Here is a 24586-nt window from a genome sequence, read left to right on the forward strand (position 1 = left end):
ATGATGTGAGAGACAAACAGTAGAACAATAAAACATAATTTTAGGTTTAGCTTTAGAACTTTTAATATTTAATCAGACCACAACTGGCCAACAAATAAGTCTAAAAATAAAAATTATGCTTCAATGTACCAAAAATGAATAAATAATAATAATAATAAAATATACATATACTACGCAGTTAAACAGATGTACATAAATTGGCCGATAAGTGTATATTATGTAATATAGAAAGTAGGCTATACTAAAAAACTTCTGGACATTTCCAGAAATGAGAGGGCAAAAACTGGTTTGTCATCATATAAGATCAGAATGGTGTAGCCCTTTTTCCTTCTTCAAACCCTCGTAGTCCAAACAAAAACAACAGAAAACGCCATGAAGTGAACAAAATCAATGATCCTCTCAAATACAGCTGCAGTCTTTCTTCATGTGATATTAAAAGAAGCTGTTGATGGCCTGTTTTTCACATGTAAACACTGATGTTCACCGCGCCGATCATGAGGCTGTCTGAACACTGGCAGGTTTTGTTAAATAGGTCACGGACAGATTTCAGAAACTCCTGCAGTTCTCAGTGTTCAGGACCCGCATTCGTCTCAGTTGAGGACCGCAGGAGTGTGTGACCGTCCGAGGCCTGTTGTTGAGCTTCAGATCGGAGATTATCAGGACACGCAGCAGAAGGGTTGATGAAGATCTTCTCATCGGGGTCTTTAGAGCTTCACTGACACTCGGGTAAACCATCCTTTGTTTTTTGTTGATCTTTAAAAAAAAATCGTAAATATCTAAATGCCTTCTTAAAATCAAGATACACACTTTAGATGCACAATAAGATATTAAGTCGCGTTTATTAAAACATTAAGTGAGTTTATGCTTCACTCTAAAAATGCTTGGTTGTTTCAAACCAAATTTGGGTCAAATATGGACAAACCCAAATGTTGGGTTAAGAATGTAATTACAAAAATTACAATCAAGTTTAATCATGTATAATCAAGATACACTCTTTAGATGCACAATATGATATTAAGTCGTGTTTTGCGATAAAATGATAAAAATTAAGTGAGTTTATGCTTCACTCTAAAAAATGCTGGGTTGTTTCAACCCAAATTTGGGTCAAATATGGATGGACAAACCCAACTGTTGGGTTAAAAATGTCATTTTTAACTTTCACTTTCATCTGTAATTTTGTAATTATATTTTAAACACAACACTTGGGTTTGTCCATCCATATTTGACCCAAATTTGGGTTGAAACAACCCAGCATTTTTTTTATTTAAAAAAAGATTATGTTTATTTTAAAACAAGAAAAATATCTGTCCATAGGGAAAGAAAAATAAACTTGCTTTCCTTATTAAACTTTAAATTTATGTTTCTTAACCACGTATTTTACGCATAAACCTTATCGAATTCGATAAATCTAAAAACAAAATGAACATACAGTGAGGTCCGTTTGAATTAAGTTTATTTTTTGACCCATAAAGCATAAACTCACTCAAATTTACCACATTGTTTTTGAAAAAATACTTAAAATCAGAAGTTATTTTCCTCATCAAAGAAATGCATCTTGATGTAAGAATGTGTAGATATTTGTTCTGGAAAACGAGACTAACATTCTGAGCAAGAAAATAATTTTTTGCAGTGCATGATTTTGATTTTGCATAAATGTTTTATTTAGATTTTGACGTTTTTGTACACACCAATAAACTTTATCTTCATAACATGTTTTTGTACACACCGCATAATTTTGATTTTGCATAATTGTTTTATTTAGATTTTGACGTTTTTGTACACACCAATAAACTTTATCTTCATATGTTTCTTTTTTTACTTCTGTTTCTAAGGATTATCACTGTCAGCTAATTTCCCTCTGTTGTCATATCCTGAAGTGAGACAGAAATGAGAAGTGTGTGTTAAAGGACCAAAGTCCTTATTTCCTCTGAGACGCTGAAGACTGATAAACGGCTGAACAGGAGTCGCTCTGAGATGTTTGCGGTCCTGTTCGTCAGTGGGATCCTGTTGGCTCCGGCTCAGGGTAAGAGTCTCAACATTTACAAAACGGTAATCCAGCAGGGAAGGTTACGGTAATCTTACTTGTCAGATGTTTCTCCTGTCAAAAGTCAGAGTAATCTCACATTTGTTTCAGAGGAGATCTGAAAACATGTCTTAAACTGTGCTCAAATATACAGATACCAACTATAACTCATACATTCCTCATCAATTGATCTGATTCATTTAATATCTCTTATACTCATGCTTTGACTCGGGTTTGTTTCTTATAAGCAATTTTAGTAGAGACAAATTTGATGAAATGAGATAGATCTCCATTAAATCCTCAGGATTATGAAAAGACGGCTTGTTTTCCCAAATTTTTTGATGCCATATGAAGAATCTCAGAGTTTTTTTTGTACTGATGTGAACCGGTTCTTGTTTTTTTCATACAAATAAGGATGAAATCGGTTCTGAGGCGGATTTGCAATGTTGTCTATGGATTGACTCTGTTTATGGTGTCATGTGACCAGCGCTGATTGAGTCTGGTTTACTGTAGCTTTTGAGAATTAGACTGAAGTGTCTGTGCACTTATTCAGTATTTTTGTATTTTTTTCCCAGTACAAATATTCAAAAACATTATTAAAGCAAGATCAATTTACTTGGGATGCAAATATATATTATAAATGTATCAAAATTAAATGAGGTTTCTGATTAATTAAGAACAAATATCTGATAAAAGGAATCAGGAATCAGGTTTTCCCTTTGAATTAACATTTATTTGTCTTACCTTATTGGCAGATATTTGTACGGAAGCGTACTGCATTCACTTGAGGAAACAAAATCGACTCTGTTTTTCTGAATTAACGAGTTAATTATCTCAGATTTACGAGAGAATTTTTCATGGAAAAAAGTTTTTGCTCCTTTTTTCCGAATTAACGAGTTAATTATCCCGGAATTACGAGATATTTTTCTTGAAAAAAAAAAACCTTTCACTGTTTTTTTTTTATGAATTAATGAGTTAGGCTTAATTTTTTAAATAATCAAGTCATTAATTCAGAAAAACAGAGCAAAAACTTTTTTCCATTAAAAATGATCTTGTAATTCTGAGATAATTAACTCGTTAATTCAGGAAAAACAGCGTTGATTTTTTTTCTTCAAGTGAATGCATTTACGCTTCCTCATATTTGTTCTTGTTTTAAGCATAAAGTCAAATAAAGGCTCTTTAAACTTAAAATCCTTTAACATCCATGGAATCTTACTATGCAAAAAAAGATTCTTCAGATTACTAAAATGTTCTTTTTTAGAACTTTTCACCAAAATATTATTTGGGGAACCAAAGCACCTTATACCTGAAGTCATTGTGCATCTCTCAAGTAAATGTATCTGGATTCAAACTGTTTTAATATTTGCACTGGAAAACAAAAAATAAATAAATAAATAAAACTGAGGAAGAACATAATTTTTTTTGCAGTGAACTCCAAAACAACTGGTTTTCAATTAGATGCAGATGGTAATTTACAATAATTGATGTTAAATTCTCATTGAAATGAGTTTGAATAAAACAAAGGCTTGTGCCATTAAATGATGGAAAGAGTTTTATTGTTAAACATGCAGATCATTCGCCAATGAGGAAAGCAGAAGTGAGAGAGGGATCGGGATGTTTGAGGCTGATTGCGCAATGCGGATTACTGACTCTTCATCATGTTCTCTCACTGAACACACACACACACTGCTTTCATTTCTCTTCTCTTTACTTCACCCCTCATATCAAAAAAGGCCTTGTGCTAAGATCAAATCAAGTCACCTTTATTTCTTTCTGTAGTGCTTTAAACGATACAGATGACAACTTCATAATAAACAGGACCTGAATCATCGATGGAAGTTTTATCAAATATGAGTTCATAGTTCAATAACTTTTTTTAGTTATTTAGTGGTGTGTGAATCTGAACTGAGAGTCTAAAGTTGTAGCGTCAGATGGAGGAGTTTCAGTAATCTGAAGTTTGAGGACATCTGGGTTAATTAGAGGTCAAGAAAGGTCATTATTGCGAGTCAGGAAACATCCATTGTTGCGATATGATTAGAAGCTCTCGGTTGTTTATTTCAATAGATCTAAGCATATAAATCTTATTTTCTCTTTTTTGGAGTAACTTCTGAAACAAACTTGAAACTCTATAGAGCCAAGTTTTCTAAGGCCTTTAAATGATCAATATGAGCAAATACGATCAACTCCATGCCTTCTGTCATCTGGGTGATAGTTTATATGCACTATTGGACATATACAGTGACAACTGATTTTTATATGATTTTATTTAGGTAATTCTGTTATAAAGAACTTGTTATTGATCTTAATTTTGCACCAAATTGCATATTTTTGCTCAGTTTGGGCTCATGTTCTCACTATCACACTATATGAGGCATTAAAGCTTGATGTATCTGTTGCTGTTCCATTTTGAATATTATTTGTCTTCTGCTTTTTGATTGGCAGGTTTGTCTGAACCGCGGATCAGACTGAGCTCTGGCGCTCCGGCCGGTTCGGATGTGATTCTCAGGTCCGGTTCGCTTCTTCATTTGATCTGTGAGGGCGACGGCCCGGTGACGTGGTATCCCCGACTGGCCAAATTCAAGCGTTACATCTCCAAAGATGTCGGAAACATCCGGAGTTTCCGTGTGGATAAAGCCACGGCGGATGTTACAGGAACATACAAGTGCAATTATACGAACGGAAATTACTCAAACGTGTCGTCTTCTGTTCATGTGTTTGTCAGGGGTGAGTGAACAATCTCTTTGTGAACACTTTATGAATGAACACTGAAAAAAACTATAATATATTAGTGGCAGTGCTGTCAAACGATTCAAATATTTAATCGCATTGGTTAACTCACGATTTTTATCTATTCTAAATGTCTCTTGATGTCTTTTTTTTTCCATAATTTTTTCTAATTTTAATGCTCTTATTAACGTGGAAAAGTGTATCGGCTTGCTTTGTGCAAATGTTTTTTATTGAAAACATTGGCATATGCGGTGTTCAATTTCACACTAACATTCTCACTTAGAGCAAATAATCTTGCACACAATGTAACACTGTCCATTAATAAAAGGGTGAAAGAAATACTGACGAGGTCCTGATATTTATAATTAAGTTACTTAAGATGTTAAGTCTGGCTTTGTAAAAATTGTATCAAAATGAATTGAGTTTATGCTTGAAACAAGAAACAAATTCTGCCAATGGGATCAGAAAAGTAAACTTAATTCAAAGGGAAACTATTGGAGATTATTGGCAGATTTTGTTCTGGAAAACAAGATGTTCGCAGTGCAGAAGCACGTCACGAGAGTAGTTGTGGTTTAGTGTTTAAAGATGTGGTCACTGGTGAAGTCGAATGTCCAATAACATGTGAAACCGCATCTGTGTTGTTACAGATCCCCGAGTTCTCTTCGTGTCACCGGGTTTCACTCAGCCACTCGTGCGGAAAGAAGGTGAAGATCTGTTGCTCCCGTGTCTTCTGACCGACCCCGCCGCCACGGACTTCACGTTGCGCATGGAGAACGGCTCAGCGATACCTTACGGCATGAACGTGACCTTTGACCCCAGGAAAGGTGTCCTGATTCGCAACGTTCAGCCTGGATTCACCGCCGACTACATTTGCAGCGCTAAAATTGGAGGAGTTGAGAAAGTGTCAAAGATATTCCAAATAAACATCAGGCAAAGTGAGTTTTATTTAAGCTGCTCTGCAAAAAAATATTTGATTTGAAGTTTTATTGTTGTTTTTCAGTCCAAATATCAATACACATTTATTTTTATATCAAGATGCATTGATTTGAAAAGCAAAATGATGTAGCAAATTAACTCTATGAAATATTAATAATCAATAAACTGGGAAACCCTGTTTTACATTATTCATTCAGCATTGAGAATAAATTGAAACATTTTGGAATTTTGTGATTCCAACGATGAAAAGTTCACAAAATTCCAAAATGTATCAATTTATTCTTAATGCTGAATGAATAATGTAAAACAGGGTTTCCCAACTTGGAGTTGACAAAAAGCTAATAATGAATTAAATCATAAAAAATTTAAATAAATAAATTAATTAAAAATGTATCATTGGATTTTTTTTTATAGATATACATATTATATATAATGTAGTCTGCTAAATAATGTTAAAAATATCTCACTGATTTACATTAAAAGCTATCAAGATTTCATCTTTATCTGCTCCAAATTGCTAAAGCGTATGGGAATCCCTGATGTGCAACATCAAAATTGTTACAAAATCTAATAAAAGCTACTCATTTGCTATATCTCTACTGTATTTATTAATCAGGGTTACATTTTCCACCGTACGTGTTCCTGAGGAGAAACGAGTATGTGAAACTGGTGGGAGAGAGCTTGCAGATCATTTGCACCACAAATAACCCAGACTTTTACTACAACGTCACATGGACACACTCCACTAAAAAGGTACCGATGTATTTTCAATTATATATATATATATGAAGAGTTCAGATGCAAAACTCTCTAAGTGCCATTTGAAATTTTCTTCTAGAATGATAATTTTTTATCAAACTTGTATATTTAAGTTCAGTAATTTCACCTTAATGGCAATGAAGATTACCTATTAATTGTCATTTAAGTGATATTACTGAACTTAAATATACAAGCTTGATAAAAATAATCATTCTAGAAGAAAATTTCAAATTACACTTAGAGAGTTTTGCATCTGAACTCTTCATATATATATATATATATATATATATATATATATATCAGACCTCTTTCAATAGACTAAAAATACTCAATAGTCAATTCTTCTAACACGTTTTTCGGAAACAATTGTTTTATTCAAAAGCGACAGTAAAGACATTTATAATGTTGAAAAATATTTCCATGTCAAATAAATGCTGTTCTTTTGAACTTTCTATTCATCAAAGAATCTTGGCTTCCACAAAACAACTAAGCAACACAACTGTCTTTAACATTGATAATAATCAGAAATGTTATGATCACGGGAATATTGATTTATTAATAGTAATTTTAATCAAATAATTGAAGCCTTGGTGAGCAGAAGAGACCTTTTCAAGCATGTAAAGAGTTCAGTAATGTTGTAATTCTCATTCCCAGCTGCCACGAGCAGAAGAGAAATCAAAGATGCAGGGGGATCGTTTGGCCATCGAGAGCATCCTCAAGATACCGGCTGTTCAGCTGTCTGATTCTGGCAACATCACGTGTACGGGCCAGAACGAGGCCGGCGCCAACAGCTCCACCACACAACTGCTGGTCGTGGGTGAGAATCATGCTTTTTCAGTCATCGTTTTCAGTCATGAGACCTGGAGGGCACAACATCCATAGAACCATATAAATTTTCTTTATAATGCTTTTCTATGGAAAGCCACTTAAAGGAGTAGTTCACTTTAAAAAAAACTTTTGCTGATAAGTTACTCACCCCCATGTCATCCGAGATGTCCACGTCTTTCTTTCTTCAGTCGAACAGAAATTAAGGTTTTTGATCAAAACATTCCAGGATTTTCTCCATATAATGGACTTCAATGGGGTCCAAATGAGAGTTTCAGTGCACCTTCAAAGGGCTTTAAACGACACCAGATGATGAATAAGGGTCTTATCTAGCGAAACGATCGGTTGAACGAACAAATCTTTTTGTTCAACAAGTCATTTGGTTCATTCAACGAACGAAGTGATTTGAAAAAGGATTTGTTCATTTTGATGAACGATTTCGAAAAGGAGAGTCACGAACGCTCATCACATAACAGAGCAAGGCGAGCATTTGTGCTTATAAAACTTGAACTTTTTTATTTCTTTTTTAAATGAGTGATCGTTTCGCTAGATAAGACCCTTATTCATCGTCTGGTGTCGTTTAAAGCCCTTTGAAGCTGCACTGAAACTCTCATTTGGACCTTGAACCGTTTGGACCCCATTGAAGTCCATTATATGGAGAAAAATCCTGGAATGTTTTCATCAAAAACCTTAATTTCTTTTCGACTGAAGAAAGAAAGATGTGGACATCTTGGATGACATGGGGGTGAGTAAATTATCAGCAAAAGTTTTTTTAAAAGTGAACGACTCCTTTAATGAGAAACTGCATGATGAGATCACTGGCTTTGCGGGCACTGGAGGAAAGTCTTGTTTTTCCCTGCAGTCGGTTGTTTCTATAAGGGTGTGACTTTGGTGTTGGTAAAACCATTAAAGCACTTTTTGATTTGTGACAGACGAGCCGTACATTCGTCTCTCCCCGAAGCTCTCTTCTAAACTCACTCACCGCGGCCTGTCCATCGAGGTCAGCGAAGGGGACGATGTGGATCTTTCTGTTTTGATCGAAGCGTATCCTCCTCTGACCTCACACCAGTGGGAGACTCCAACATCCCACAATGCCTCACTTCCAGAGAACAGGTTTTACAACTACAACGACAGGTCAGTAGAAGGCACATATGCAATATCAACCATTGAAAGCTAGATCAATTTCCACACATGCCAGATTCATAGACCGACTGTGATGTGTGTGTGTTTTGTTGTGAATGTGTGTAGGTACGAGGCGCTGCTGTTCCTCAGGAGACTGAACTTCCAGGAGATCGGCAGCTACACACTCCATGTGAACAGCAGCATGAAAAGTGCCTCCATTACTTTTGATATCAAAATGTACAGTAAGTACAGTTAGTCTGTTTACGTCTGCACATCATCCAAATGTGTGTGTGTGTGTGTGTGTGTCTGTGTGTTTGCACTCTTTGAAGAAAAGGTTCTATATAGAACTTTAAAGGGTTCTATCATCCGTCTTTTATTTTTTATTAAATTATGAATTAAACAGCTTATTAACATCCTTCATCACTTCACTAGTTTTTTTTTTTTTTTTTTTAATAACCTGTTAAACATTAAAGTATTATGCAATCATTAAAGACATTTCTCTTTATATAAACCTTTTTTGGCATAAAATGTTCTCTAAAATTGAGTCTAGAACCCTAGGGTTCTATATAGAACCCCACTGAACCTTTTTTTCTAGGAGTGTATATGCAGTGTGTATAAAAAAAAAACAATTCCCCCGTTCAAAATGTCCATGCAAATGCTTCTAGCAGGAATTAATATACACTACCGGTCAAACGTTTGGAATAATTACGATTTTTTAATAGAAATTTTAGCAGAAGGATTTCTGAAGGATCACTGAAGACTGGAGGAATGATGCTGAAAATTCAGCTTTGATCACAAGAATAAATTACATTTCAAAGTTAGGGCTGTCAAACGATTAATCATCCAAAATAAAAGTTTGTGTTTACATAATATATGTGGGCGCAATGTGTATAATTATTATAAAATATATATATACACACACACATATGCATGTATATTTAAGAAGAAAAAAAATATTTATATATAAAATATTTATATTTATATATAAATCTATATACGGTATATACATAAAAATATTTCTTAAATATATACAAGCATGTGTGTATATATATATATATATATATATATATATATATATAATTATACACAGTGCACCCACATATATTATGTTAACACAAATTTTTATTTTGGATGCGATTAATCGCGATTAATCGTTTGACAGCCCTATTCAATATATATATTTAAATAGAAATATTTTTTAAACGTTATTCACATTTTTACTGTATTTTTCATCAAATTTGGTGAGGAATAAATGTGGCAGCTTTTTGGTACTTATTTATAGAGTATTCAAAACTTCTGACAGGTGGAGTATTTCATATAACTTGCCACAGGAAAGTTCTGGACACTCTGTTCTGTTGTTTTAACACAAATTTGGGTCAAATATGGACAAACCCAAATGTTGGGTTAAAAATGTAATTTAAACATTGAACCCAATGGCTGAGTTTGTCCATATTTGACCCAAAGATGGGTTAAAACAACCCAGCATTTTTTAGAGTGTATTTTCAGTGCAGTTTACTTCAATCACAAGCGCAACACAAACCCTGAGGAATGAAATAATATCTTAGTTTACTGAACCCAGAACCAGTCAGAGCAGCAACAAACCTGGCGTCTGAGATATTCAAGCTCTTTTGTTTGACAGAGAAACCTGTCGCGACAGTGAGATGGGAGAATGTCACAACTCTGACATGCAGATCTTATGGATATCCAGCTCCCAGCATCCTCTGGTACCAGTGCGCAGGAAGCAGAACCACGTGCGTGTTTTTTGCCTCTTTATTACACGTCTGAAACTGATACTGACACTGTTATGAGGTGGTGACCATAGACCTCCATTATATGACTGACAGACACAAACGGTTTGACCTAAAAATATTAAAATTGAGACTACTGTGGAAACAAAGACACCTACATCTTGGATGCCCTTGAGGTAAGCTAAAACATGGAGAGGTCCTAGTGATGATGATGATGATGATGTGTTTGTGTTGAACAGTTGTCCAGAGAACACCACAGAGCTTCAGCCGATCCAGACTCAGACGGTGGAGGTCCAGAAGGAGCCGTACGGGTCGGTGGGAGTGGAGAGTGTGCTGACCGTGGGCCCGAACCGCAGGATGACAGTGGTGTGTGTGGCCTTTAATCTGGCCGGTCAGGGCAGTGACGTCTTCTCCATGGACGGCTCTGGTAAGTGTGTTTCTGCTAGAAACGCCTCAGGTTCTTCTGGTTCAGTGGTGATGTGTGTGTTCTGGTCTCAGATCAGCTGTTCACCAGTGCGATGTACGGATGTGGGGTGTCCATGCTGGTCCTGGCGCTGCTGCTCGCCCTCATGTTCTACAAGTACAGACAGGTGAGGATCTCTCCGGATCTTTCTTTCACTCTTTCTTTGCTCTGTTTTTAACTCTTTCTTCATATCTTTCTGTATTTCGCTGTCTTTCACTTTCACTTGCTTTTTCTAATTTGCTCTATCTTTATTTTTCTTTCACTCTAGCTACAGGTATCTTGTCTTTCACTCTTTCTTTCACTTTTTCACAAATATCTTTCTTTCGTTATTTTTAGCTCTTTCTGTTTTTTCGCTCTTTTTTGCTTTTTATTTCTTTCGCTCTTTTTCCTTTATTTCTTTTGCTCTTTCTTAGCTGTTTTGCTTTTTCTTTCTTTCACTCTTTTGTTCTTTTTTGCTCTTTTTGTGCTATTTTGCTATTTCTGTCTCTGTTTTTCGCTCTTTTTTGCTTTTTCTTTCTTTTGCTCTTTTTTCTTTATTTCTTTTGCTCTTTCTTAGCTGTTTTGCTTTTTCTTTCTTTCGCTCTTTCTGACTATCTTTCGCTCTTTTTTGCTTTTTCCTTCTTTCTATTTCTTTCTTTCACTCTTGTCTATATTTCTTTTGCTCTTTCTTAGCTTTTTTCTTTCACTCTTTCGTTCTTTTTTTGCTCTTTCTGTGCTTTTTTACTATTTTTGTCTTTCTGTGTTTCGTTCTTTTTCTTTCTTTCGCTCTTTTTTCTTTATTTCTTTTGCTATTTCTCAGTAGTTTTGCTTTTTCTTTCTCTCTCTTGTTCTTTTTTGCTCTTTCTGTGCTTTTGTTTTTTTGTCTTTCTGTTTTTCGCTTTTTCTTTCTTTCGTTGTCTTTCTTTCACTCTTTTTTCTTTATTTCTTTTGCTTTTTTATTAGCTGTTTTGCTTTTTCTTTCTTTCGTTCTTTCTGACTTTCTGTCTTTTTTCGTTCTTTTTTTGCAAAAATATTCTTTCTTTCTTTCGCTCTTTCTGTGCTTTTTGCCTTTTCTTTCTGTTTTTCAATTCTTCTCTTGCTCTTTTTTTTCATTCCTTTCTTTCTTGTTGTTGTTTTTCACTCTTTTTGTTGTTGTTGCTCTTTTTGTTCTAATATTATTATTTTTAATATTGTTTGCAAAAAAATATTCTGTTTTGCTTTCTTCCTTTGGAAAACATATAATTCTTTATATATCTAATCTAATTCTTTATTATATCTAATTTAAGCCAAGTATTCTGAAGAAATATGATAGATTTTTTAAGGAATAGACAACTGTTGAAACAATGTTCTTTCAGAAATTGCTTGTAAAAAAGGAAACAGGAAGCAACATTAAAATAAACTTGAATTTTTCAAGTTGAAAGAATGTAATAGTATTTTCTCTTGTAAAGCACACTCCAATAATCTTTGTTTTATTTTCAAGTGTACAGAGTTGAAGCGTGCTTTGTTTAAAACTGAACTGTTCCTATTGACTCTCTTCATTCATATCCCTGCTCTCATAAACAATTTATCATGTTCTTTTGAAGATTTTAAACTTTTTGATTTCATGCACTCGAATCGCCCGTCAGTATCATGTTTATATGTGTATAAAGCCCTGGACTCTAGTTTATTCCTCTCTTGTCTGTTGGTAGAAACCTAGATTTGAGATCCGCTGGAAAATCATTGAAGCCACAAATGGAAACAACTACACCTTCATAGACCCGACACAACTTCCATACAACGAGAAATGGGAGTTTCCTCGAGACAAATTAAAACTAGGTCTGTACTGGGTCACTGAGCTCCAACACACTCATATCATGAAGTTTCACGTGACGTGACACCATTGTCTAGGTCATAAAAGTCAAATAATCTGACATTTTTCAGACAGTTTTATCTCTGACATCATTTTATTTCCTTTATTTGTTTATTATTTGTTAACATAAAGAATAAACAGCATTTATTAATTTCAATTTACTAAAGCATTGTTAGTTCATGGGAGTTAATGCATTAAGAAATGAGAGGGTGAAGTGTTTTTTGATGTATTGAGCTGTAAGTGGTGTGTGTGTGTGTGTGTGTGTGTGTGTAGGGAAGACTCTGGGCGCAGGAGCGTTTGGGAAGGTGGTGGAGGCCACGGCGTACGGCCTGGGGAAGGATGACAACGTCACGCGTGTTGCTGTGAAAATGCTGAAAGGTTAGAAAACATTACAATTACAAAGTGTGTTTTTAGTCATTTAGTACAGTGTATGATCATTACTTGTACTTGCATACCTTGGAACACCCTGTAAATTTCACATTTCTTTTCTGAAGATGCACGATTCACCTTTTTTTTTCTTGCAAAGTTCCTAAATTATGAAACCAATTTGATGCAGCTTTACTGAAGACGATAGTCTCGTTTGACCTTATTTCCATCAGCGCCATCTTTGATTTTTAACGGTAGTGAAAGTGATGCTGTGACAGATGGGTTTGGACTGTTATTTAATGTGTTTTTGCTGCAAAAGAAGAAAACAAGAAATTTCAGTAATGTTCCGCTTTATACAGTGGATACCATTGGAAACACAGCAAGTCTATCGTTCACAGCCTGGCTTTCATAACCCGTCATGGCGCTGCTCTGAATGAGGTCTATTCAGTTCAGTAAATACCATCACCATCTCCATATAATTGGCAACCGCCACTGAAAACCCCGTTTTGGTCTGACATTACTTTTCAAATGAACTTCTTGTAATCATGTTTCACTGACCAAACTATTTTACAAAGCCAGCAAGCGTATTGAACTGTGTTGTGTTGCATGCTGGGAGCAGCCAGCGCTCATCGAGACGAGCGGGAGGCTCTGATGTCAGAGCTGAAGATCCTCAGTCATCTGGGACAGCACAAGTACATCGTGAACCTGCTGGGCGCCTGCACATACGGGGGTAAATAAACCTGCTTTATTTCGCATTGCACTGAATCTTCTTTATAGTGGAAAAAGGTTCTTTAGATCAATGGTTCCCAAACTTTTTTAGTCTGAGACTAAAATTTTAAGGCCCCCCCTTCACATTTAATGAGATTATCGCTCTTGTAAGTTTGCAGTAAGGATGACAAAATATGTTGTTTTCAAAACAAACGGTATGTTTACTATAACCAGTGTTATCTATGCGCATATTTTATATGTTAAATTTTGTGTTTATGCACTAATAATAGCCTATAATATTGAAAATACAATAACAAAAACATCAGTAGGCCCCTTATAGGAGAAGCCTATATATTGGCCCTATTTGAAATGCAAAAACAAAAATATTCACACTGGTGTGTGGGTAAAAAAAAAGAAAAAAAAGAAAGACTACAGGCTATTACTAAATGACTGCTGTCTCAATACTTGCAAGTTATTTGTGAGGCTTTATTTTGTACATTTTTGGCACTTTAGCAAGCGATAATAAACTCTTTATATACTCTAATAATGCGTCTTTCGGAAGAACATTGTAGCCAGAACTACTTCTCTCTGTGTACGTATATAGACTGTAAAAAATATATGGACAAAGCGTCTGTGATGTCACCCATAGACTTTCTGAAGAACACTTTTTGAAGCAAAATCTTGGGAAATACAAAATACACACGTGTGAACACACCCTAAAAGGTTGTTTGGGGAATCAAAATGGCATCATGGAACCTTTATTTTCAAGAGTGGCTTGGAAAAAATGTTGTTTTAAATCATTTTTTTAGAGCTTTAATTGGCTTGACCAAGATATCAAAAGCAGGCCTACCATCAGCAACCAGCTCGCACCCATGTAAAGCCATCAAAAGTGATCATGGATTTAGATTTTTGGTTCATTTTTTGGTCCATTTGCAGGTCCTGTGCTGGTGATCACGGAGTACTGCTGTCATGGGGATCTTCTGAACTTCCTCCGTAGCAAAGCCGAGAACTTCCTGAACTTCGTCATGACGATTCCCAACTTTCCTGAGCCAACGATGGATTATAAGAATGTGAACACTGAACGAATGTTCATCAGAAGGTCCGTTTAATAAACACACACAGATATATCAATCAAATATCTAAGTAGGACAAATATATAATAGATAAAAAAGAAGAAGAAAAATAATATATATATATATATATATATATATATATATATATATGTATGTATGTATATTCCCATTACTTGTAAATAAAATAAATGTAAACTGGATATAGAATAGAAATAAAAATACTTTTAAATTAAGAATGAACAATACTTCTACAGCATGTATTAATTTTGATTGTTAATTTCAACATTTACTAGCACATTAAAGCAAAAGTTGTATTTGTTGACATTAGTAATGCACTGTGTGAAGTGACATGAACAATGAACTGCTGGATTTTATTTTCAAAGATTGATAAATGGATGTTTCTCTTTTAGAGAAAGTTAATGTTAGTTAATTCATACTACTGTTAACAAAAGAAACCTTATTGTAAAGTGTTACCAAATTATCTTATTTCAGCTCGTTGCCAGCATTTTCATTTACTTTAACTTGATGTACTAAAATAATTAAACTGGAATAAAGATGAATAAAAACTAGGACATATTTAAGAAAAACAAATTTATGAAAAACTTGAGCTTAAATTAGGTTGTAAAATACACAAATAAAAAAATAAAATTGTTCATCATTTGATAATGTTGATTATTTGACCGATGACAGTGACAGTGGGATTTCCAGCACATGCTCTGATAACTATCTGGACATGAAACCGGTCACATCCAGACCCACAAACTCAGTTCTGGGTGAGTCTGCAAACCACTCTCACATCACAGAGTGCTACATCTTTAAAGGAGTAGTTCACTTTAAAAAAAAAAAAATTGCTGATAATTTACTCACCCCCATGTCATCCAAGATGTCCACCTCTTTCTTTCTTCAGTCGAAAAGAAATGAAGGCTTTTGATGAAAACATTCCAGGATTTTTCTCCATATAATGGACTTCAATGGGAACCAAACGGTTCAAGGTCCAAATGAGAGTTTCAGTGCAGCTTCAAAGGGCTTTAAACGACACCAGACGATGAATAAGGGTCTTATCTAGCGAAACGATCGCTCATTTAAAAAATAAATAAATAAGTTTAAGTTTTATAAGCTCAAATGCTCGCCTTGCTCTGTTCTGTGATGCGCATTCGTGATTCTCCTGTTCAAAATGAACGAATCTTTTTTCGAGTTATTACATCTTTGAGCATTTGTGCTTATAAAACTTAAACTTTTTAATTTATTTTTTAAATGAGCGATCGTTTCGCTAGATAAGACCCTTATTCATCGTCTGGTGTCGTTTAAAGCACTTTGAAGCTGCACTGAAACTCTCATTTGGACCTTGAACCGTTTGGACCCCATTGAAGTCCATTATATGGAGAAAATCCTGGAATGTTTTCATCAAAAACCTTAATTTCATTTCGACTGAAGAAAGAATGACATGGACATCTTGGATGACATGGGGGTGAGTAAATTATCAGCAAAAGTTTTTTTAAAAGTGAACTACTCCTTTAATGAATATCATATGTTTGGTAGGATGCCATATTTATTTAACCAAATCATCATTTTTCTTTGTAGTTTGTAATTGGTTTCTTCAGTTTTTTTGTATTTGCACTTTCTTATTTTTGTGTTGTAATTTATATATATTTTGTTAATAAATATTTTATATTTTGTATGTATGTATATTTTGTACATATAATTATATATCGTGTTACACAAGGGAAATGAGTTGAGAACATCATTTTCATTTTGCCGTTTAGCTAAAACCTGTTGAAATGCATCCGCTTCCTCTTGTGCTCCAGGTTCTTCTTTTGAGATTCAGGCTGAAGATTCGTGGCCAGTCGACATGGACGACTTACTCAGATTCTCCTATCAGGTGGCGCAGGGACTCGACTTCCTCACGGCTAAGAATGTGAGTCCCTAAAATAAAAATACTGTTCAAAGATTCAGAGGAAGTAACGTTCATAAACGACAGGTGCAAAAAAACTCCTGACAGTTAATCAGCTGATCTGATGGATTGACTGTAAATCTTCACAGTGCATTCACAGAGATGTGGCGGCCAGAAACGTTCTCCTCACCAACAGCCGAGTGGCCAAGATCTGTGATTTCGGACTGGCACGAGACATCATGAACGACTCCAACTACGTGGTCAAAGGAAACGTGAGGGAACAGACGACAAACAATGTGATGGACCAATCAAGATCATTTTAAATCAAAAACAAATGTGTCTCTCTCTGTGTGTAGGCCCGTCTTCCAGTGAAGTGGATGGCTCCAGAGAGTATTTTCGAGTGTGTTTATACGGTTCAGAGTGACGTCTGGTCTTACGGTATCCTGCTGTGGGAGATTTTTTCACTGGGTGAGACAGAAACACAAATTATTTGGCGAGTCAGTTTGACCCACATATGGAAATAATGGTTAACCTATGATATTTTGTGACTTTTTTGGCCTCATTTAGTGTCATGAACACTCTGATATGTTATGGAATGTGTGTACCAAATTTCTGTTATGATTATGATGTTCCTGGGTCACTTTGACCCACTTATTTCCTTAAAGGAGAAGTTCACTTTAAAAAAACTTTTTCTGATAATTTACTCACCCCCATGTCATCCAAGATGTCCACGTCTTTCTTTCTTCAGTCGAAAAGAAATGAAGGTTTTTGATGAAAACATTCCAGGATTTTCTCCATATAATGGACTTCAATGGGAACCAAACGGTTCAAGGTCCAAATGAGAGTTTCAGTGCAGCTTCAAAGGGCTTTAAACGACAGCAGACGATGAATAAGGGTCTTATCAAGCGAAACAATCGGTCGAATGAACAAAATCTATTTTCGAGTCATTTCATTCTTTCAGTTGTTGAATGAAACAAATGACTCAAAAAAAGATTCGTTCATTTTGATGAACGAGATCGAACAGGAGAGTCACGAACGTTCATCACATAACAGCAAGGCGAGCATTTGAGCTTATAAAACTTAAACTTTGTTTTTTATTTTTGAAATGAGTGATCGTTTCGCTTGATAAGACCCTTATTCATCGTCTGGAATCGTTTAAAGCCCTTTGAACAGTTTGCAGTTTGCACTGAAACTCTCATTTGGACCTTGAACCGTTTGGTTCCCATTGCAGTCCATTATATGGAGAAAATCCTGGAATGTTTTCATCAAAAACCTTAATTTCTTTTCGACTGAAGAAAGAAAGACGTGGACATCTTGGATGACATGGGGGTGAATAAATTATCAGCAAAAGGTTTTTATAAAGTGAACGACTCCTTTAATGAGGAGGGGCTCCCCTGTTCTCCATTGATGCATTTGTCCCAATGAGCTGCCGTAGCCAAGGCGACATTTAGTGTATGGTGTACACCTGCTAATCTAAAAAAAAATATCATCAGGCGTCTTTAATACATAATAGATGATTAATTTCCAGTCTTGTAGATGTCCAGTCTCATTGCACGCACAGGTCTGGTTTGAGTTTTTGACTTGTCTGCATGTTTCTCCAGGGAAGAGCCCATATCCCAACGTCCTGGTAGACTCCAAGTTCTATAAAATGATCAAGTGTGGCTATCAGATGTCCAGACCTGACTTTGCACCTCCAGAGATGTGAGTGAGATGTTCATTATTAGACACAAATATTCATTCTTTATTATGACTATTTCCCACAATTTACAATAATAATGAATAACCAAACCTATGAAATTATACAAATGGAAGTGAGGGAATGACGTAATGATCTACGTGACCTCTACATCGTATGTTTAAACTCTTTTAAAGAAGGCATATGTGCAGAAGCCCACTTCTGCCACACAGGGAAAAACATGCTTCAGTAAACCTTAATTATGACATCAAAAAGTGATATTTATGGCATTCAAAAGCAAAATTATGAGATTAAAAAAAGTCAAAATTATGACATACTCAGTAGTAGTTGTGACTTTTTAATGTCATAATGACAAAAAGTTGAAATTATGACATACTAAATCATAATTATCAGATTAAAAAGTTTAATTTATCAGATTATAAAGTAAAAATTGTCTTTCTGTAATAATTACAATTTATTTCAATTTTGACTTATTATTTTGTCTTCTAATGTCATAATTTTGTCATAGTTGATTGTCATAAAAATAATTTGTATGACGTTTAATTGTCATATCATACTTGGCTTATCATACTTATGTGTTAGTTTGTTATAATTTCTACGTTTATGTTATAATTATAAATTACTATTATAAATTACAAATTTTTTTCTTATGTGGCAGAAATGTGCTTCCTTGTGATGATGAGGAGCCCTTAAATGAGAATATTATGTATATTTAATTTTGTATAGACATTTATAACTACAATATTTGTATCCAAAACTAATTTCATGAATTTTCATGAATTTAATCAAGAAGATTCAGATGAAAATGAACTCAATAGTCGAGTCAGGGTTATCATTAACTAAAAATAAAGCCATTAAAAATAAAAAAAAAATCATTCAGTTTAACTTGATGCACTGCAACAACTGAATCTAAATCTAATAAAAAACTACATAGACATACATATTTTTAAAAAAATGACAAAAAACACACAGCAAAATTACTTAAACTTGAATAAAAATTAAAACCAAAACAATAATGAAGATATCAATGAAATAACAGGAGTTCAGTGTCCAAATCTTTGACTGATCATGTGTGTAGTTTTCATTCTCTTGACATCACGACATGCTTGAATCTTTCTAGTGACTCGGCACTAAAAATAACGCACAAAAATAGAGAAATAAAGCGCATGAAAAATGTGCAATTTTCCACGAGTGTCCCTGTCTCGGCTCCTGCGTCTGTGGTCCTGCACGGACCTTTAGTTCTGCATGTTAAACACATGACGCGACTGCAAGCCTCTGATTTTACACACATTTCATGCTCGTCTTTTACTCTGCTCCACTGTCAGTGTTCTTACTGGGAACTAAAACTATTATTTTAAATAAAAATGAACTTATTTAACTTTTGAAGAATGGAAACGTCTAGGTTACGACTGTAACCTCTGTTCATTAAGAACGGGGAACGAGACGCTGCGTCCATGACGCTATTGGAGAACGTGAACCTTCTTCTGAAAAGCTATCCAATCACAGCAATCGAATTCGACTGGCGTCAGTCTATGATGTCACTACTAGTGCGGATAAAAAGTCGAAATGTTATTTTATTATTAATTTATTTCAATTTTTGTTTAACATTAAGTTTGTTCAACTACTACTAAAACAAAGAATGTATTTAAACTATATAGAAATATTTAAAAATCAGAGCTCATTAGAGCCTCAACTATAAACTCTATAGGAGAGTGTGTGCTTATTGCTTGTTTTAAGTTGAGTGCAAAAAACAATGTGACCCAAAACCAGCAATCAAGAGTTTAGTTCTGCTGAGAGAGAGAACACACACTTCACCTCAAAGTAAAGAGAAAAATCACGACACTAAAGAAAAAATAAACTGGTGAAGGATTCACGCAGATATTGCTAATCATTTTCACAAATAATTACTACGTTTTTACAAATTCCACATTGACATGTGATTGAATCACCTTAAAGGCAATACAACACACACATAATACAATACATGCTAAAATGGCAATAATGTCACAATGCAAAAAATCACGATGCCCATAAAAATAAAGGCTTCATTTTCCATATTTCATCTTCTGGTTTTGTGGTAAATGTGATTGAAACGTGATCTTGTGTGATCAGGTACACCATCATGAAGATGTGCTGGAACCTGGAGGCTTGTGAGAGGCCGACATTCAGTAAGATCAGTCAGCTGATCGAGAGGATGCTGGGAGACACACCTGAGGCGCAGGTACACTGCAATCAGTAAACAACTTTAGGAATAAACAAATCATACACGACAAACCAGTGTGCTTATGATTAGGATAATAAATAAAATAAAATAGCTCACAACATTAAGCGGAATAATGGAGTGTTTTTGTTCAGGTAAATGGCCTCACTTATTTTACAATAAAATATGGCCTTTTGTTTTTTTGTTTTAATAGTGAAACGGTACAACACATAACGGTCACATCACATTTCTGAGCATATTTTTTAATATTCTATTTTATATATTTTTTTTATTATTTTTTTTTAAGTCTTAGAAAAACTTTACCTCAATTATAATGTAAACTCAGCTAGTAGCCAAGGCAAAATTTCTCATTTTAATTTATTGTAACTTGATGTTCTAAAATGAATAATAAGTGAAATAGAAATGTGTATATACAGTATATATTACAACTAGAGCCAGACCGATAAAGGATTTTGAAGGCCGATACCGATACAAATATTTGTTGGTTTTAAAATCCGATATTGCGATATATTAGCCGATATTATTATTATTTTTATTTCAGAAACACGCAAAACAAAATATTAACAGATTTCCCTAATAACATTAGTTATTTATGACTTTTAATTAAAATAATATGATAATGCATTTTAAAAAGAAACTTACTGTTTCTATTGTCTCAACAGAACAGAGGAACATCAAAATATATTAAAGTTCTGATAAATAAAATAATAATGAATCCCTACATTGCCTTATAGTTATAAGCCACCTTATAATTACATAAGCGTTATTCGTCTGTTTTTTATTTTATTTTTTAAATATTCATTTATCGGCCATTATAACTGCCGATACCGATATTTTAGAAAATGCCTAATATCGGTATATCGATATATATATATATATAGCCGATATATCGGTCTGGCTCTAATTACAACTTTAAAATTAAAGTGAAAGTGGAATATACAAAAATAATAATGACTTCAAAATATATATATAAAAAAAAAAACTATAATGGTGTGTCAGTGATACTAAAACAACTTAGCACATTATGCATTTCAATTTTGTGTTTTGCATACAGTATACTGCATTTTACAACCTTTGCATTTGAATTTTGGATGTCGCATATTTCACATTTTCAAGGATGTTTGCACTGAATTGTGGGATATGGTATCTCATCCTCTTCACATATGAAAAATGTATTCCACTCATGCATACAGTAAAACTATGAGTGTGCACAGTTAAAATAGCACGTTATTTTCAACACAGCCCCGTGTTTGTGAGTCATGAACCACTCACATTCTCCTTCACAGGAGGGCGAGTACCAAAACGTGCAGTCTGAAGAGCACAGTGACCAAGAAGCAGAGTCATGTGACCCTGTGAAGCACGAAGAGGAGTCAACTGAGACGACATGTGACCCGGAAGAAGAAGATCAGCCACTTATGAATGCCAACAACTACCAGTTCTGCTGAGGACATGGACGAACTACTCTCTGTAAATCAGACACACACACGTACGCATCATTCGTTCATCTTATCTGTGGAAGCTGGTTTCCGTCACAGAGTACAAAATAGATACTTCTCACAATTCTGACTTTTCGTGAGTTAAGTGTGGGTTTAGATCACACAATTCTGACTTTTTCCTCAAGTTTATAAGGTGAAAAGGTCAGAATTGTGATCTAAAAAGTCACAATTAGCCTTTATTTGTGTATATTCTGTGGCAAAAACAAGCTTCCTCAGTTCTCAAACACAGTCCCGGAGTGATTTTACACACTGTGATTTCGTTGCTCTGCTTCAGCTAAGATTAAGAGTGAACCGGTTTCACTTCTCTGCCAAGAGCTCGAGTGGAAAACTCCAAACCCCGGATTTGTTTGACGTGCCTGTTTGGTAAACGTGTGTTTTTTTCGTTACTTGAACTTTTACGGCGCCAGGGTTGGAAAGCAGCGACTTCAGCGTTTTACACACAACGTTGCGTGTTTCACTTCCACTTCATTCTTTAGCAATCACTGAAAAACTCAGCAACAAAACAAACAAACATGATGTGCATCTGCATCACACACACCTCTCCGAATGCCATGCAGGACGGAACCTGTGGAGGTCAAAGGTCAGATATATGAAATCATTCATCCGCTTTAGTTACTCAATTCTTGTAGGAAAACAGTGTTTTATTGCTTCCCGCGGTGATTACTGGGTTTGGAGTGATAGCGCGAGGTCAGCGCAGGTTTGGAGGACAGATTCACGTGAAATATTGACATAGTGTTGCTGCAATAATGCAGATAGCTGCGGGTCAAAGGTCAAATGCATTCTCATTAACCCACGACCTTAAAAAGCTTGAGGAAAACAGCGACTGGCCGACCGCACAGAAACCAGTTTAGGAAGGAAAACTAACCACTTGCTTTTTCCTGTAACGTAGAATGAAAGGTAGACTAGTTTCATTTCATTTTAATATGCACTGCAAAAAATGATTTTCCTCAGTATTTTTGTCTTGTTTACAAGTAATTCTTAAATCAAGATGCGTTTACTTGAGATGAAAAGTTTTTGCTTAAAAAATATCGGTAACGCTTTACAATAAGGCTTTATTTCTTAACATTAGTGAATAAACGTTTTTTCATCTCAACATTTGCTACTACATTTTAAAGATCAAAAGTTGTATTGTCATTAATGTACCGTGAACAAATGCTATAAAAATATAATGTTCATTGCTAGTTCATGTTAGTTAATGCATTAAAAGGTGACTTGTGTTAACTAATGAGACCTTATTGTAAAGTGTTCCTGAAATATCCGTCAGTTGGTTCAGAAAAATAATGTTTTCACTCTGAATTAAAGACTTAAAGGAGTAGTTCACTTTAAAAAAAAAAAAACTTTTGGTGATAATTTACTCACCCCCATGTCATCCAAGATATCCACGTCTTTCTTTCTTCAGTCGAAAAGAAATTCGGTTCATTCAATGAATGAAATGACTCGAAAAAAGATTCGTTCATTTTGAGTTTCAACAGGAGAGTCACGAATCACCGAACAGAGCAAGGTGAGCATTTGAGCTTATAAAACTTAAACTGTTATTAATTTTTTTTAATTAAATGAGCAATCGTTTCTCTTGATAAGACCCTTATTCATTGTTTAGAATCGTTTAAAGCCCTTTGAACAGTTTGTAGTTTGCACTGAAACTGTCTTTTGGACCTTGAACCATTTGGTTCCCATTGAAGTCCATTATATGGAGAAAATCATGGAATGTTTTCATCAAAAACCTTCATTTCTTTTCGACTGAAGAAAGAAAGACGTGGACATCTTGGATGACATGCGGGTGAGTAAATTATCAGCAAAAGTTTTTTTTTTTAAAGTGAACTACTCCTTTAATATCATAAATCAAGATCCATATACCTGTGAATCAAAATGACTTAAGAATTAGATATTTCTTTGATTATTTGGTGTGAATGAAATACATTTATGTGGTGGAAATGTTTTAATCTGAATGTCGCATTTTGTTTTTAAACTTTACTACTTTCGACAAACATTGGGAAGTGAAAAATCCGTCGTTTTGTTCTGTAGTTTCTTAACGTCTGATTGGTTCTCAGAACATATATTAGCACGGTAGCATCACACACACACACACACTGCCACAGTAACTTCAGGTTGCTCAGAAAATGTGATTAACCTGATGTTTTCTTTCTTAAAGCACACACTGCCATATGTTTATGTTTATATTATATCTTCTTTTTTTACATTTATATAAAAGTTGAATTATTATGAGGTTTCTCAATCAGAATGATGTCTGTTTCTCAGTGTATATTACCTAAACGTATATTAATAGTTCCCTTGATGCTCTTGGATGTTTGTTTTGCCACTGAAAGCTACTAATAAAGCAGGAACATGTCAGATGATCTTGTTTTTATCAGTGCAAATAGAGTTTATTGAGAGCGAGTGTCAGCCGCCGCTCCAGTGATCAAGACAAACACACACCGCCATATCTGAGTCCCATTCTGTCACAACAGATCAAAATCCACTCGGAATAAATACTTCAACTTGTCAAAGTCTTTCTATGCATGAAAAAAGCTGTCCAAATATGAAATGAAAATAAATACTGTTGGTTTTCCACCTGTAGAGGGTTTCGCTTTTCTGTGGGTGATAAAAAGCTTCTTGTTTACAATCATTAACGTGTCAGAAGATCGAGATTCAGAGACACCGGCATCATTCATGTCGTTCCAAACTTGTTTTTTTACACAAGTACATG

General features: G+C 34.8%; 1 protein-coding gene across 1 annotated transcript; it reads left to right on the forward strand.

The window, feature by feature from the left end:
• The first annotated feature begins 606 nt into the window (after positions 1-606).
• Positions 607-24456, forward strand: LOC120473204 (macrophage colony-stimulating factor 1 receptor). Its single transcript, XM_089135066.1, has 22 exons — positions 607-726; positions 1833-2023; positions 4466-4747; positions 5398-5685; positions 6303-6439; positions 7100-7262; positions 8203-8404; positions 8519-8634; positions 10032-10143; positions 10380-10567; positions 10639-10730; positions 12271-12397; positions 12705-12809; positions 13417-13527; positions 14442-14604; positions 15269-15351; positions 16384-16493; positions 16619-16741; positions 16826-16937; positions 18071-18170; positions 20278-20386; positions 21673-24456. The coding sequence occupies exons 2-22, from the start codon at positions 1975-1977 to the stop codon at positions 21829-21831; spliced, it is 2931 nt and encodes a 976-aa protein (XP_088991192.1). The 5' UTR covers positions 607-726; positions 1833-1974; the 3' UTR covers positions 21832-24456.
• Positions 24457-24586: the final 130 nt, after the last annotated feature.

This window comes from Pimephales promelas, chromosome 9, assembly GCF_988280905.1.
Source record: "Pimephales promelas chromosome 9, fPimPro1.hap1.1, whole genome shotgun sequence".
NCBI lineage: Eukaryota > Metazoa > Chordata > Actinopteri > Cypriniformes > Leuciscidae > Pimephales > Pimephales promelas.